Source organism: Echinops telfairi, unplaced genomic scaffold, assembly GCF_000313985.2.
Source record: "Echinops telfairi isolate 266 unplaced genomic scaffold, ASM31398v2 ScPeMD7_18;HRSCAF=68, whole genome shotgun sequence".
NCBI classification, from domain to species: domain Eukaryota; kingdom Metazoa; phylum Chordata; class Mammalia; order Afrosoricida; family Tenrecidae; genus Echinops; species Echinops telfairi.
In genome coordinates, this window is record NW_022103915.1 from 98,397,537 (window position 1) to 98,415,104 (window position 17,568).

At 39.1% G+C, this 17,568-nt stretch overlaps 1 protein-coding gene across 2 annotated transcripts in view; it reads right to left on the minus strand.

Moving 5' to 3' along the window:
• Positions 1 to 11,516, minus strand: part of INO80 (INO80 complex ATPase subunit) — a 113,242-nt gene extending 101,726 nt beyond the window's left edge. For both annotated transcript variants that reach the window (XM_045287779.1, XM_004712722.3), the window contains exons 1-7: positions 11,109 to 11,516; positions 10,706 to 10,875; positions 10,551 to 10,618; positions 6,900 to 7,097; positions 4,078 to 4,198; positions 2,562 to 2,776; positions 261 to 314 (exon numbers count right to left, since the gene is read on the minus strand). In XM_045287779.1, the coding sequence (XP_045143714.1) occupies positions 261 to 314; positions 2,562 to 2,776; positions 4,078 to 4,198; positions 6,900 to 7,097; positions 10,551 to 10,618; positions 10,706 to 10,875; positions 11,109 to 11,251 (969 nt within the window). In that variant the 5' untranslated portion in view covers positions 11,252 to 11,516. The remainder of the gene's footprint in view (positions 1 to 260; positions 315 to 2,561; positions 2,777 to 4,077; positions 4,199 to 6,899; positions 7,098 to 10,550; positions 10,619 to 10,705; positions 10,876 to 11,108) is intronic.
• Between the last annotated feature and the right edge of the window lie 6,052 nt (positions 11,517 to 17,568).

A 17,568-nucleotide genomic window follows, 5' to 3' on the forward strand; every position in this document is an offset into this window, starting at 1 on the left:
ATGTGTGTATGGATTGGGATAACAGTTGTATGAGCCCCTAATAAAATGTTAAAAAAAAAAAGAATTAGAACAAAAGAAAAAGAAACATTTAGAATGATCTATATTATCCAAAAAGGTTCAAATACCAGAAATCTGAGGAAGAATGATTTCACTTATGAAACGGATTAAGAAAAGTTAGACATTCTCTCATGTACTACTGCATTCATCATCAATATATACCAGCAAAGCATAAAACAGAAAATATGAAACTATGATTTTACCTTTCGGCTATTGGTGAGAAACAGGTTATGAGCTGAAGCTTTCTGCTTGTTGGCCTAAAATTTTCAAAAACAATATTTTATTAGAATTCACTTATAAGATTATGTAAAATGTGGTTTTATTCAATTCCTAGAGAGTTAGAAAATGTCAAGCCAAGCACCTTTAAGACACACCTACGTATGTCAGCACCGTACATAAAACTACGAAAGCAGTATTAGGAAGAATTAGCTAGTGTTGTGCTTAAGAATCCTCTGTACACCTTTGTAAAGAATTCAAGTTATCTGTAAAGTTTGTAACAGACTAGGAAAATGTAACCACATACCCAGACCCTGGCTCCACCTGATTGAAATACACAGCTTTCCAAGCCAATCTGCATTGCAGCTGAGCTAGCAGGCACCCAGAATCCTTAGGAGGTCCACAGCCTCGCCTCCTCATTTATGATTCCAGCTCTACCTCGCATTCTGGGCAAACCTACTGCTGCTGCCACTACTCAATTCCTGCCACCATGCATGTCTCCTCGTCAACAACAATTCTGAGGGAGATCTAACAGCAGATTGATTCAGTAGTTGGCAACCCTGTTTCCAAATCATTGTGTCTTTAAAACTTAAAAAAAAAAACAAAACAAGCTCAATAAAAATAAATGAATTTTCTGAGATGATCCATTTGACATAAGAGAAGACAGAAAGCAGAGCTAAGGGGCTTTCTGGCTATTCCATCCTCTCCTAATTCTTAAGAAATAATAGATTCAAAACAATACACGGGGCCCGACTGTCATAACTAATATGTTTTCACATCATTTTCACATCTGCTTAAGAGGTTTTTTAAAAAAGTCAGTTTCAATAACTTACTATTGCAAACGCTTAAGCAGTTATTGCCATTAAAAATTTTTTATTGGGGTTCTTACAGCACTTATCACAATCTATAATTCCATCCATTGTGTCAGGCACATTTGTGCATATGTTGCCATCATCATTTTCAAAACATTTTCTACTTGAGCCCTTGGTATCAGCTCATTTCCCACCTTCTTCCCCCAACTCCCTCCCTCATGAACCCTCGATAATTTATTAATTATTATTTTTTCATGTCTAACACTGTCTGATGTCGCCCTTCACCCAGCTATTGCCATTTTAAAGACAAGATTCTCAAATATCCTAGCTGAATATTTATTCCTTGTCATCAAAAGCTTCTATACCAGCTACTACAAGTTTTCCAATAACTTTTTCATCGTGAATGTTCATAAAGAAAGTAAACTGTCTCCACAAACCCTTATTGATGACTATGGGGTAAATGGCAATCTTACAGTGGAGAAGTACAATGTTACCAAAGGACTGGAACTAACCCAATTCACTGCTGTCAACTCCATCGGAACCCAATGATCACTGAGAAAGCAGGACTGCTCCACAGAGCTTTCTGCAGCTGCAAACTTTCGTACACGTATGCTCTGGTAGTGCAATGGTTAAGCACGCCACTGCTGATCACTGCTTTGAACCTATCAGTCACACCTAAACAGAAATGACCTGCTGGTCTGTTCCCATAAAGACTTCAACCTGGGAAATCCCATAGGGTAGTTCTATTCTGTCCTGCAGTCACGATAAGTCAGACAACGCGTAACAGCAGCAAAGGCAAGATACAGAGGTACAAAGAGAATGGTAAAGCAACTGAAGCAAACTGCAAACCATTAAGGGTTTATGTTCCCCCCTAAGCTGAGAGGAAGCCTCCAAAGGTTTAGTATCAATATTTCTAACACCATAAAACAGCTTATTTATATTTCTACTAGAACTGTACTTTATTTTCGAATTTACAATGAGCAATGTATAAACAGCTGTACTATTCTTGCAACTTTCAGCCTTAAACCATCAAAATAAAGTGTTATAAAACTAATGAACACATCACATTTCCTTCCATTCATTCACTTCAATCTACTAATTGTGATTATTCAGAAACATCCCAATGTTTGTATATTCTCTAAGAAAATTATCAACTCCTTTTTATTTTAAACCCTGTTGTCGCTCCCTGATGATTTGCAAACAAAATGACATCGCTATGCATAAGAACACGTTTTTTCTTTCTCAAAGGTGTTTCCCTCCATTTTTCTGCCACAGGCACATTACACAAGTCCCAAGTATCTTATGAATTGACTCAGTTCTAGAAAAACAGCTAATTAGAGAAAATACTATTCTACATTCTCTTAATTCCAACAGATTAATTTCCTGTCTGCAATGTTGATACAATTTCCTGAGGCACCCATCTTCATCGGCAGGAAAACATGCGCCCCATCCACTGAACCGGAGGCATTCACTCACCTTCGGCAGTTCCTTTTTCACAATGCTGAGCCAAACTTTCCTGCGACGAGCATTAAGCTGCTCAATGGATAAATGTTTCTTCTTGGTGCCAGGGGGAGGTGCATCATGAGAGAACTTGGCAAAGACTTTGGTCTGGTGGTGGTGGAGATGAGGGGATTCCTCAGAGGAAAGTTCTTCATCTCTTCGCCGTTTTTTCTTCACTTTTTTAAACTTAGCTACAAAAAAAACAAAGAACAGATGCTTACAAGGTGGCATTATTTCCCACAAAACAATGGTTCTTCCTCATTCCAACATAGTGAGAGCGTTTATCCTTTCATCTGCTCAGGCCCAAGAATATTCCAAGAAAAAGATCTCGCTACCATGGAAAAGAAAACTGGACACACACTTGGCTAACCAGAAAGAGAAGTCAAGAATGAAAGCTGAAAGCGAATGTCTGCTGAGCACAGTACGTTGGAGGAAATGTGGGATCTGGTGATGCAAGAAGACAGACCCCGAAGGTGCTTCAAGAGACTAAGGGAAGAGAAAAGTTGGACTAAATTATATGACATTAAGACTCTCCAAAATAAAGTATTTGATTATATTGACTTTGGAGAAGGTTGTGAAAGATGAGTAAGAAGCCTCGGCTACTACCCAAAAAGGTCAGAAGTTCAAATCCAACAGCCAGATATGGCAGCTGACTTTGATAAAGATTAAATACTCAGAAACCCCATGGGGCAGTCCTACTCTGTCCCAGGGTGTTGCTTTCAGTCCAATCAACTTGATGGCAAAGGAGTTTAAGGTGGTGGATGAGGAGACGAGAGATATAAAACAGATGATAAAAAAGGATATAGGGCAGTGGTTCTCAACCTTCCTAATGCCGAGACCCTTTAATACCGTTCCTCATGTTGTGGTGACTCCCCAACCACAAAGTTATTTTCATTGCTACTTCATATCTGTAATTTTGCTACTGCTGTGAATTGGGCGACCTCTGTGAAAGGGTCGTGCAACCCCCAAAGGGGTTGCGACCCACAGGTTGAGAACTGCTGGTCTAGGGGAACAAGCCATTGTGAGTAGAGTTCAGGCTTTCAGGGGAATAAGAGCTGCCTTATACCGACAGTTTACAGCTTTTCCTTGCTATTTCCTCCCAGACTTCCAGCTGCTTACAGCTAAGTCCAGAGGAAGAGGCATGCATTTCCTGGCAAACATGTAACCAAGCCCTACAAAGGATTTTCAGGAGGCGATTCATTTTAAATCAACTCACAGCAACAATCACATCCTATTCCAAAGACTTAATTGGCCTAAATCTTTGGTTAGGCATCAATAGTTTTTATGTCTTTCTAAATCTAAAAACAGCTATAAACCAAATATGAAATAAAGTAAATAGTACTTACTGCTAATTGGACATAAGAGACTAGGACTTTTCAGGTAACAAAACAAAAGGTCTATTATTCAGATTATGTTCATAGTCTGAAAGCACCAGCAAGCCATATGTGATCCAGAATGAGTAACAGTGAAAAAGGCAAGTCAACAGGCTCACCTTTAAGTTTCTTTTCCTCCTTGAATTTCTTTTTTTTGGGTCCAAGTAGGAGCCGTTGCTGCTCGTAGAAAGGATCATATGTAGAGAGCAGGCCTGCACTGTAGTACTGGTACTGCTGCAACTGAAGCAGGAAAGACAGAGACGCTTAGAAGGGTCTGTGTTCCGCAGAAAGCCTTCAGGGAAAATCATCGTTACTATAGGAAGCTGGGTCAGAGAAAAATCCAAGCTCTGAAACACAATATACTTCTGTCAAAAAGATGGATCGGGATTTCGCCTATCAATGTATTTACTTGGTTTCCAAGAAAACTGTTGTGTGGCTATGCACATGGAAGGAACTCAAGAGAGAACCATCACATTTCCCAGTTCCCATTGGAATTGTTTACTCAGTCCTGGCATGCGTGTGAGAGATCAACTCACTGCAGAAAGCCTTTCCTTCTTGTGGAAGTTCATCACTAATAAATAAACGATATGTCTATGAATAGGTCCTCAGAGGTACTAAAGTTCCTGATTCTGGCTTTTGGTCTTATATTCAAATCTAAGAGTGACTGATTGTTATGAATAAAATTGTGTTCCCTAAAAACATGTGCTATAAATGCTAACTCTTAAACTTTAGATGTAATGTCATTTGGGAACGGGAGTTTGTTATGTTAAAGAAGCCATGTCAACATAGAAACTTACACTTACCATTCCTGAGCTATAACAGAGCTGATAAGGCACAGAGGCAAAATGAAGGAGAAAGAAGTCTCATCGAGATCATAAAAGAATCCAGGAACAGAAACTGAAGCGAGACGATGACTTTCCCCAGGGGCTGACACAGAGAGAGAAAGGCCTTGGCCTAGAGCTGGTGCTCTGAATTCGAACTCCTACCCTCCTCAACTGTAAGAAATACATCTGCTTGTCAGAGCCACCACATGTGGTCTTCTGTTATAGAAGTACTAGGAAACTACGACAACAGCCAGCCCAATGATCTGATCTCTTCTTCATTTTTCCCTGAGAAGAGATTCCACCGATATGGATAGTGTCTAAAACCTACTGCCATCGAATTGAGCGTGACTCAAAGCAACCCTATAGAACAGAGCAGAACTGTCCATAGGGTTTTCAAGACCAAAATCTTTAGGGAAGCAGACGGCACATCTGTTTCCCATGGAGTGGCTGGTGAGTTCAAACTGCCGATCTTTTGATTAGCAGCAAGACACGTAGCCATGGCATGGCTCGAGAGTGCCTAGGGTTGCCAAAATTCTAATACATGAACAACCACACTTCCCCCTGTGCTGTTGTTGCTGGGTGCTGGCTCAGAACGACCCAAGGTGACAGAGTTAGACTGCTCCATGGGTTTTCTCGGCGGTCATCGTTACAGGAGCAGATCGCCAAGTCTTCCTCTCATGCAGCCACTGGGTGGTTTGGAGCCCTTTGAAGCCCTAACCTTTCAGTTAACGCCCACCATGTCACCAGGCTCCCTTTTCCGCCCTAGATAGGGAGTCGCAAATCATTCACCTATTTTACTTAAATTGATCCCCCAAATTCACATAAATTTTGTCTCACTTATTACTAATACACAAATGTGATTGTAAACTAAAATTAAGTAGTCCACTATTAAATCTCTTTCCTGGATTTAGCCAAATGAGTTGTCCAAGGGCTAAAACCAGGAGAGTTACAGAGAAAACTTTTTAAGGTCTTCTGCCCAGTCAAAACTAAACGAATATTCACCAAACAGTATAATTACAATTCAGGCTTTCTGATATGTCCTTTTACTGCACTTAAAAGAATGAGCACACACTTCAAGCACCAAGTGTTTGGGATTAGATTTTAAAGAGCAACTCTTTAAACCTGAATCAGAGAGCTTACTGTTTATTTCTCCTATAGGTCCCCGATGTTTCAGCATATTATTCAAAACTCTCTAAAGTAACTTTAGACCTTAAGTAATACCTGGAAGGTCTTCAAATATGCTTTGCTCATGATGAATAAAGTGATATCCTGATAAAAACCAGAAAGCTTAGGCAACAGCTTTCAAATTGTTCTCACTTAAAACTACCAGCATTCTATTGTTAGTATGTGAAGAGGAAAAACACAACCAACGCACAACTATAATAAAAAACAACCACCAGAACGTACAGTCACTTTGAAGAACAGCTTGGCAGTTCTTCAAAGTGACATAAAGTTACCAGAAGACCCAACAAATCTACTCAGAGGTATATACTCAAAGAGGAATAAAAGTACTAGATCCATACAAAGCTTATACTACAATGTTCATAACAGCAATGTGCACAATAGTAAAAACGGAGAAACATCATCAAGTGATGAATAGTAAAACACAGTGCATTCAGAATTATCAGTTTGGTAATAAGAATGAGTCAAGTGCTATACTATACTGTGGGTGCACCTTGAAAACACTGTATATTAAGTGAAAGATGCCAAACACAAAGGACCATACAGTGTATGATTCCATATGTATGAATTTTTTAGAACAGGTAGATGAGGGTAATTACCTAGGGTTGGGTGTGTGTCGGGGACAGGGGGGAATAAGGAATGACAGATAAAGAGTACAAGGTTTCTTTTAGGGCTGATGAAAATGTTTTGGCATTCGTGATAAAAGTTGTACATCTCTCTGAATATATTGAAAAACCAGAGTTGAATACTTTAAAAAGCTGAATGTTTTGAAATATAAATTGAATTATAATAAAGCTGCCATTAAAACAATAACAATCACCACCATTTAGATCTAAAGTTAAACCTAAAGTTAAAATAGGGTATGTTTAATGAATATAAGCCAAAAGGTATGCATTCCCAGCATGAAGGGCTGAGGCTTCTCCTGAAAGTCTCACCTCCTTGTCTTTACTATACTTATTCTGGTGAAGCTTCTTATATTTGTGCAGTCGCAGCATGTTGTGAAGTTCCTCTCGGCTGAGATTCAGTTCTTCGTCATCGTCGTCATCATCATCATCATCTTCTTCTTCTTCTTCATCGTCATTGTCCTCACTTTGAGAATCTGCCTCACTGGACTCGTCACTTAGCAGAATGCTCTAAGCAGGGAGGAAATGGAAATAGAAGTTCTACTAGGAAACAACCCCTTTTATAATCTTAACTCCTGCCCCCCATCCCAAAATAATGACAGAAACAGCTGAGGGCCAGACATTCCAGGTTCCCTGACACTGCTATGCTTTACCAGCTCAACTGAGAACAATGAACACCAATGAAACCTGTCACTAGGAGTTGGAGTCGTCCGTGACAGTGGCTTGTGCACACATCACAGGGCATTAAAACAGGGGCACTGCTGTAAATAGCAACAAGGCTCTAGTAATAAGGCTTTTAAGTATTTAAAATACACATAAGATATTCTATTCTAAAGAAATGTTAAATATCAAGGCAAAACAAAAAACAGCTATGTTTATGGGGCTTTGGTGTTGTAGCCCCAGAGTCAGCAGTGCTAATCCACAAGTTGTGTCAAAGGAGAAAGACCGGGCTACCTGCTCCTATAAAGCTCAGTCTCAGAAACCTACTCAAGTGTCGCTCTGAGCCAGAACTGACTCGATGACAGCAGGTCTTTGGTATTTATAAGCTATAAGGGAGGACAGAAAACATGATGACTAAAGGGAAACGATCCAAATACTCATCAGCTGATGAATGAATAAAAATAATGTGGCACATCCATACAATAGGTTATTATTCACCCATAAAGAGAAATGAAGTATGGATACATAACATGAACTCTGAAAACATTCTACTGAATGAAAGACAACACAAAAAGTGACATGTGATATCATCCCATTTATTTCATTTTCATAATTGGCAAAGCCATAGATATAAAAAGTTTAGTGATTTCAGTGCCAGAGGCTGAGGTTGAAGGAGAATGGGGAGTGACTTAATAGGTAACTTTCTTTCGGGGGGGCGGGGGGGAAGAGGGGGATCGTGATAAAAAATGTTCTGGAATTAAGATAGTAGAGATGGTTATATAGCTTTGTGAATATTTTAAAAACCACTGGATTATACAATTTTATGATGTGAATTATCTCTTTTTTTTTTTTCAATGTGATGGCTAAGTGTAAAGATTTCTGAATTCCCAACAGCCTATAAACCTCAATGAACTGAAACAGATTAAATATTTTACACTTGAGTTTTTTAAAAGGCCTAGAATAATCAAATCGCACCTTTAAATTACTTAGAGATCTTCATAAGAAAAATATAAAATAGCTTTATCTTCCGTCGGCTCTGAGGGGAAGGTGAGCCTCGAGCAATCTCAAGTCTACACCTGTACGCTGAGGTAAACGCATACTTAAATATTATATGGTGTCTGAACATCTCATTTGAGGCACTAAGACATCGACTTGAAAAGAGCCCCCGTCAGAGCAACATGAATTCTGCAAAACTTGAAGCAAGAACAAACATCAAATTTATGGTGAAGCTTGGGTTGAAAAATGGTGAAATCATTGATGCTTTACAAAAAGTTTATGGTGACAGTGCCCCAAAGAAGTCAGCAATTTACAAATGGATAACTCATTTTAAAAAAGGAGATGATGTTGAAAATGTAACCTGCAGTGAAAGCCCATCCACATCAATTTGTGAGGAAAAGAAAAATTGTGCTCTAATTGAAAAAGATTAAAATTAACACTAGTAACAATAGCCAATACCAGAAAAATAAAAGGAAAAAAAACAATAGCCAATGCCATAGGCATCTCATTTGGTTCAGCTTACACAATTCTGACTGAAAAATTAAAGTTGAGCCAACTCCTCTCCAAAACTGTTACACCCAGATCAGCTGAAGAAAAGAGCAGTGCTTTCAATGGAGATTTTTAATACGTTGGATCAAGATCCTGACGCATTTCTTAGAAGAAATGAGGAAATGAGAACAGTCAAAGTAATGGCTACCAAGAGGTGGAAGTGTAAGAGCTGACGGTCCAGTCAATTGCATAGGTTATGGGGACAGTCTTTGGAGTATTCGAGGCATTCTGCTTGTTGACTTTGTGGAAAACCAAAGAATAATTTTTTTTAAACTCACTGCCATCGAGAGTTTATTCCAGCTTATCCCAAGTCAACATGAGGATGACTATGAGTCAGAATCTTCTCTAGGACAATGGATTTGTGTTTTGTTTTCTGGTTTTTGTATGCGAGTATTCAGAAAGCCAAAATACTGCATTGACCTGGTTAAATTCCTGTGACCCTCAGTTACCTAGGATGGACTAAACAGCTGATAGCATTGTTTGCAAGTGTGTATTGAACTTGATGGGCCTTCTATTGAGAAAATGTATATTTTTTCATCTTGTAACTCCATTTTTTTTAACTTAACATTTGTAAGTCTTGTATTTAAAAAATAAAGATATTTGCAATAAAGAAAAAGAAAAATATAAAATAGAGAAAGAACTCATTTTAATATAAAGAAACGTATCCTTAATTCTGTTTGGTCACCAATCTTATCTAAATATAGAGATAATTCTCCAATGACTTACCAATGACCTAGCTCATGTGAACGAGTGTAATTGTCCCCTGGGGTTTTCTAGGTTGGAATCTTTACAGGAACTTACCACCAGCTTTTCTCCCATGGAGTCTCTGAGTGCGTTTGAACCACCAACCTTTTTGGTTTGCATCCAAACCCTTAACCATTGAATCACCAGACCCAAAAGCCATACCCATTGCCATCAAGTCCATGATGACACTTAGCAACCCTACAGAACAGAGTAGAACTGCACCACAGGATTTCTGAGGCTGAAATCTTCATGGAAGTAGATTGCTAAGTCTTTTTCCCAACCAAGTGCTTAACCACTGTACCACAAGGGCTACTTAAATTTCTAAGAGTACAGAGATTACACTATTCCCTTGCTTGTAAACACTCCAATGGCTTACCATTTAACTAGTGTAAAATCCAAGACCTACAAAGCCCTACGGCTCTCTAACCTGAACTACCACTGCCCTAATCCATTGCACTGCAGCCACCAATCAACTTTCTCTCCCAAATATAAACCATGCTTTCTTTCTCAGTGTTCCTTCTGGTTGAAAAGTTGATCCCTTTAGAGAAGCCATCCATATTTATGTATAGAGAGGCTTACTACATTAAAATGTAAGCGCAACGAGCAGGAACTTTGTTTACCTGTTCACTGATTTATCCCCAATACTTATGATAGTACTTAAATGGCAGGATGTGCTCAGTTAGCATTTTCTGGATGAATGAACTATTTGGGGACTCATAAAAATGGATTTACATTCCTGATTAAAATGTGAGTCTCAGAGGGCACATATCTAATCTGCTACATTTTTCTATAGTCCTCCAGTTTCCTTGTGCTTTGTACTCAACAAATGTTTGTTAAAATGACATTGAGTCCTCCATATGTTCTCTGTAATCTCTCAAGAACATCATGTCCAAAATAAAAGATGTATATCTCGAAATATCTACATCAATCTCCAAGAATGAGTCGGTAACTTTTCCTTTTATTACAAGATTTAGTATTCTATTTGGATAGGAAACATTCTGCCTTCTCTCTTACCTTTAACCACTTTCTGCTTTTCTTCAGCTTAGAGAAGTTATATAAATTCCCTTTGTCAGATTTTGAATCTGTATAAAGAAAGAAAGCATGAAAGTGAAAAAGATGACAACACCAGAAGAGAAAAAGCGCCAAGAGGGAGCTCACACAGCACTGACCTGACTGCAGAACTCCATTCAGAGAGTACGCATTTAACATTCCAGAACTGCTCGCTCCAGAAGTCTCACCAAGCAATGAATTTGGAGGTTCCTCCTTCACTTGCATTAAGGAATCCCCAGACTGGGGCAGTAAAGGGTTACTGTCCTCCAGTCCATCTTCGCTGTCATCACTATAAAATTTAAAAACCGGTGAGTCCTCAATCACATCTGACCCAAAAGAATATTTAAATTTAAGGTTAGCAGCATGAAATACTACAAAGTAAGCCGATCTTTTGAATAAGTTGATTACGTTTTATTTGAAAGAGAGAGGAAAATAAAATACCCCAAATCATAAGACACTTTAAAATCTACAGGGATGACATTTTAGAAATGGGATAAAAAAATCCATGTTGGAGTAGCATACCTAGAAATATTCCTATTGAAGATGGCTGATGTTTGTCGCAGGAAATGGTCCAATCGGAGGGCCCTCTCCAGGTACTGAAGATAGAGGGGCTTTGCCAGCTCAGTGCAGCCGCCATCGTCCCCGGCATCCAACTCTGAGGCCATAGAACAAATCTGTCTTCATGCACAAAGGCCTCCAATTGCACAGCTGCATAATAAATAGTGAAAGATGAAACACTGGTCATTTCCCCGTTCTTTTGCCCTCAACGAGAGGAGAATCTAGGCTTTTTAGACATAAGACACTGAGAACCATCTACAGAAAGCACATGACAAAGCTCGGCTAAGACAATGCCTCCTAATGCAAACCCAGAAGTCAGAAGGATAGGAAAGAATAAACAGTCATATGTTGCAATGAAAATGCAGGTTACATTATTTTGAAACCTTACCTTAACATTTGTAACCACTTCCCTTTCTCCACACAATTAGCAATTACTCACAACTATGAAGAAAAGCTATCCAAGCCTATACTAGTGTGCCGTTGTAACCTAACAGGGAAACAGGAGCATGTATGCTCAACATCATCTTTAAAATATAAATGCTTCCTTTTTTATTCTGTATTTACATTTACACATGTGATGTATGGTATTATATTTACAAATGAACACTATCTTTTGCAAATAATGTACACATTATGTTTTTGCAAACACTACAACACCTTACATGTTATCTTCATAAGCAAGCTATTATCAGTGTTTGCTTGTTAGTATTTCCAACTTCTATTTCTTCTTCTTTTCCTGTCCCATGGATTTAATGTTACCAGGATTAAACTAATCTAATGGAAACTTCATCTAAGGTAGGCCTTTTCTTGAACCAAGTATACTTGAGGGAGCTCATGTTGGAAATTGGAATCATGATGAAGCCCAAAAGTATGAATGCACAAAGAACTACTATTAAGAACAAGATGTTAATTATATTTTATTGCTTTCATAAATCTTAAACTGACACATAATTGTTGGTAATCAATGTCTTTGAAATTAAATGAAAGTCACTAAAATGTGTTTTCATTTTAAAATAAGCCATTTTAGTTTATTCGTTATCATTAGCACCACCATCCAACTGATAGACCTCTTCAAAGTCCAGTCCAACATCACTCTCATCATTGAAATAGCTCAGAGCTGCCTGCACACATTCTCCTATGACTTCTGAAATGATGTCATCAGCATCACTCCACCAGCACTTTCACGTACCCTGCTGTCACGCAATCCCAGCCTTCTTGAAGCTTCTGTGGATAGTATTTGGGGCTGTTTTCCCCTATGCAGAAATACCCACTTCCATCATTCACGGTGTAAACTCCTGATTCACACACTATATTCATTCATCCTACTTTCTTCTCAGAAAAGTCTTGCAGAGGTGGTTGACTATTGCATCTAATGGCTGCAGCTCGCAGGTAAGGCCATTAGGCATGATTGCTGGATGGGGACCAGTTGAAGTAATATACTTTTGAATGTTTTTTCAACATTTTGTAAAAAACTGACTTTGAAAACTAGTTTAGATTCTTGGAAAAGAAACCCCTCTGACTGTGAAAGTATACAACTGTAGAAAGTGGATGGCACTTCCTCCAACACCTGCTAGTAGAAATACCCTGTGCCTCAGCAATCCTTTTAACCCCGCGTACATGCGAAAGAAGAGTCACAGCACAGATAAACACGCACACCCATGTTCACGATAGCAAAACGACAGCAACAGCCTAAATGTCCGTTGGTGGAAGAATGGATACTGATACGTACACAACAGAACACTACAATTGATGTATGTATGGATTGTGATGAGTTGTATGAGTCCCTAAACGATTAAAAAAAGATTCTCATGTCCTGAAAATTTTATCTATCTACTGTTTCACAACTTCACACTACCATCCATCCCTTTTTATTACAATAGACAACCACATGCGTAAGCAGTTTTTAATCTGGTTTGATTTCACTTTATTCGAAGTGCAAGCAAAGGCTATATGAAGGCAGCTTTCTTTGTGCCCAGTGGTTGTAATGGGTAATGGCTACAGTTTTCATACTTAAAGCATCTATAGTTGGCCAAACTGTCAGAAGACATTGGAACCTCATGCATATTAATTAATTCTAAATAATGCAGAGATGCCGAGTTCAGAAAAATCTTTAGTGACATTTTTGCAGAAGTTGTTGGACTATAATGTGTCTCATTCCTTTTCATGAATTTAGAAACTCAGGTGAAGCCTCCCTTGAATCGGGGCTTCCTCTGTCATTCGCCAGCTTTGTTTTACCTGAATTGCAACAGAAGACCGCTTGACTTTGACTTTGTTCCCTTCCTGAATTCGTTCTAGGGGCAAGGAGCTCTTGCTTGATCCTGGCTTTCTGGATGTTGACGGTGGTCTTCTTTACTGTTCATTGTGGTATTCCTTATCTTTATATTGCTACTGTTTTTTCTTTACCACTTTCTTTTCTTTTTTAAAAAACTTTTATTATTTCAGCTTAATTTATTCCTAAGCCATGAGTTTTTGCTTCTTCAGTTTCTTCCGGGAAATCTTTTTTCCTGTGCAACCTCTTCCTCTGGTTCAGAAACAATGTGTTCCTTCTCAGTCAGGATCATTTCAATGTGGCAGGGGGAGCTCACGTATGGGTTGATCCGACCAAGAGCTCTGTAAGTCAGGAGGCGCATCTTGGGGGCTTGGTTCACCTGGATGTGCTCAATGACCAGAGAATCCACATCTAAAGCCCTAAGTTCAGCATTACTTTCTGCATTTTTAAGCATGTACAGCAAAAATTTAGCGCTCTTTTTGGGCCACCGACCCTGGGTCCAACCCCACTGTTTGGCCTGGGCACACACACTGCTTCTGCAAAGTGACGTCTTTCAAGTATTTGGTGGCTTTCTGGATATGCATACCTTTGATGGCCTGGGCAGTTTCCCGGGGTTCTTGAAGTGAACCTGGAGATTCGACCCTCATGATTTGCAGGATTTTGTAGAATTCTCTGGGTCAAGTGAGTAGCGAACCACTTTGGCAGATCACCTCAGGCTGCTACAGGGAGACCTTCACTTCTCTTCTTTATTGTTTCTGTCGGGTATAGCAGTTTGTGAAGCACAGAAGGAGTGGCATGGAGATAACTGATGCAAGGGTTTGTAGGGAATGTAGGCTGCGTAAGGGGGAGATTTCAGAAATCGACAGTGAAGCAGGAGAGGGAGGGAGCACCAGAACTAAAGGTGATTACACAGCTCCTAATAAAGGTGATGATTTAGTCAGAGGTGGGGTGGGGGGGTGGGGGAGGGGGGGGCCTGTGTCTGAAATTGATTGTGTTAATGACTACAATTCTTCTTGACATGACTGGACGACTGAATTGTGGTTCTGTGGTAATAAAACTGGAAAGGAAAAAAACAAAAAAGAAAGAAAGAATCCACTCTGTCAAGGTGTTCTACAACTCAGGCCGTTTTATCTGGGTCCACTGTGTGCGCAATTTCACTAGTTCATTTTCTCTGGTTCCTTTTTCTCTTTTCAGCAGTTGTAAATAGATGATACTCCAACCTCTCAAATTTCTCAAAGTTAGTGGTATAGGAATTGCATTTAAATCCTAAATGATCCTAAAGGGTTCTAAGATTTATATTTGTGTGCATAATATAACTAGTAACTGCTGGTTCTAATAAAAAGACAACAAAATTCAAATGTAAGGTACACAACAAGTAAGTCTTTTTATTTGTCCTCAGAGAGTCACTGAGATTAACAGAATATAGAGACTGAGATAAGCAAACCCTAACGCAGCTTGGTGGATTCACTTAAGATGATGTGGTAACGTTTTCACCTTCACCTGTTGAGACAAGAGGGTCATGGAGCAGTTTTTCTTTGTTTACTCCTCCGATTACAAGCTAATCATGTCAATCAGATTGAAAAAATTCCTGTTGATAGCTCTCAGTGGCATTTATGCTTTCAATGGACAAATTGTTTTCAAGGTTCCAACTGACTCAAAAGTGGCGGGGATGTAATTATTAATTTAAATTAAGAAAAATAAATGTATAGCTTCAACTGTGTGTTTTCTGATTGCTAGGGCAAATCCAAAAAGCCCTGGTGGTACAGTGGGCTATTTGTTGGGCTGCTGAGTACAAGAACACAAGAACAGCAGCTTGAAACCACCAGCCACTGTGCGGGAAACAGAAGAGGCTGTCTACTCCCCTCAAGATTTACAGTCTTGGAAACCCACAAAGGCAGTCCTATCCTGTCCCACAGTCGCTGTGAGTCAGAATCAACTCAATGGCAGTGAGGAGGTAAATCCAAACTCGATCTGGAACTTCATAACCACGCAAGCAGTAAAAGGAACATTTTCAGATTACTGGATGAGGGTGAACAAAGCCAAAATGTCATATGTGGTATATGCATGGCCGCACCATATTCATTTCTCCACAATGTTGTTATATTTCTGCACACATTATTTATGTCTGCATGCTGTTTGTGGGGCTGGGGGAACCATGGTAGGGATACTGCTAAGAGTATTTTATAATCCCTTGTAAATATGTCCTACTGAGTAAGATTTAGAAATGACTAAGAAAAGTGGGGGACAAGGAGAGCAAAAGAGAGGGGGATCAAGAGAGGGCTAACCTGAGCATTGTCTTCACTCTGTGTGGTTCAAGATGCTGTGACAGGAGGGGTAGAACTATTTTCACTGGAGAAGCCACCAATATGACTCTCCCAACTGCCTTTCGTGTAACGCCTGCCTTCCTTGTTATCTTTAAAGCAGTGGTTCTCAACCTTCCCAAGGCAGAGACCCTTTAATACAGTTCCTCACGTTGTGGCAACCCCCCCAACCATAAAGTTATTTTCGTTCCTACTTCATAACTGTAATTTTACTACTGCTATGAATTGGGCAACCCCTGTAAAAGGGTCGTGGCCCAAGGGTTGAGAACCGCTGCTTTAAAGACTTATGAGAGGTCAATAATAAAAAAGAAAAAACATTAAACATTTCGCCTGTACTCTTGGCTTATAGTGGAGCCACTTAATAAACTGTAATAATTTTTTAAAGCTCATAATGTAACAAGTGATAAGCTTTAAAATAACCTCTAGTATCTTTGAGTTGTTGCCTCTGTTTACAATCATTTTTAAACATTTTCTAATATAATCTTACAACTCAAAAGGCTTTAAAATTCTCCACCAGTTCATCTATAGATTCCATCAAATTTTATCAATATTCCAGCAGGATTTTTTTCTGTTTAAGTTGACAAGCTGATTTTAAATTTTATATAGAAAAAGGGCCCAGGATTACCAATTTTGAAGAAAGAAAATCTCAATGACTTAAAAATATTTTATATATATATTTACTTTAAAAACACTATTACCATCAAGTCAATTCTGACTCATAGCAACCCTTTGAGACAGAATAAACCTTCCCATCAGGTTTCCAAGGCAGTAATCTTTACAGCAGCAAATCACATTTTTCTCCCCTGGAGATTACAACCGATCTTTTGGTTTGCGGCCAAATGCTTATTAACACAGTGTCACCAGTTTCTTAAGTCTTACATATGTGAACATATATGAAAAAATCAATTGCTACAAAATCTTAGAAATCTTTACTAAATAAAAACACCAAAATGTGAAGACGTTTCTCAGCATATCCTCTAGTGAGGCGTATAATACAGCTGAAGATGGTGTTGCCATCTTAACTACCTCTTCCCCAAGTATGCACTTTTCAGTTAACACATGTCAAAATAGCACTTTCGGCATCCTCAAGGACTGACGTTGTGTTCCTTTTCGATGACACAGCACACTCAGGATGGCATGGCTGTAGACTTGTGCTCCTTTTAAATGCTCTTTGATTAATGCCAACAAAAATAATTCTTAAGGGGGCAAGAGCAGGGCTTTAGGATAGATAGGGTATGGTTTCCCTAGCACAGCCTTGGCACAACTTTCTTGGCCCTTTTCTAACCAATGCAGTTTTCAATTTTCTGCAAACTTCTTCGTGTCCTTCAAGGAAAGCTATCAAGATGCTCCCTGTCTGGAGTCCCCATAACAGGTACCGTAACCTTCTGAGCTAACCTCAGAGGTCACTGTTTCAACTGAACATGGCTCTTTGGTAAATTCAAGACTTATCTCTGGTGACAATTTGCTATATAAAACTGTCTTCGTCAGCTCTTTGAGCTAGCTAATTTTCATGCTAGCTGAAAAAAGCTTGCTGAGCCAAGATGTTCACTTAAAATTGAAACTGCCATATCATGTGAGATTCCAACTTTAATAGTTATGGTAACAACTAAGGTTATAGTTTTCTTCCACTAGCCACTGGACTTCAGCCCGTTTCATTTGACACCATTGACAGACTTCCTTGTTTCAGTTCAAACTTTGAGGTCTTCCAAAACTGCCTTAATATGCATGATCTATCAAAAATCTGTTGCTATGTTTAAGACAGCATTCTCATAAATTTTCTACAAAGCGTCAATGCTTTGGGAAGATGCCCATTTGAGTTTTGTTAAAAATTTCA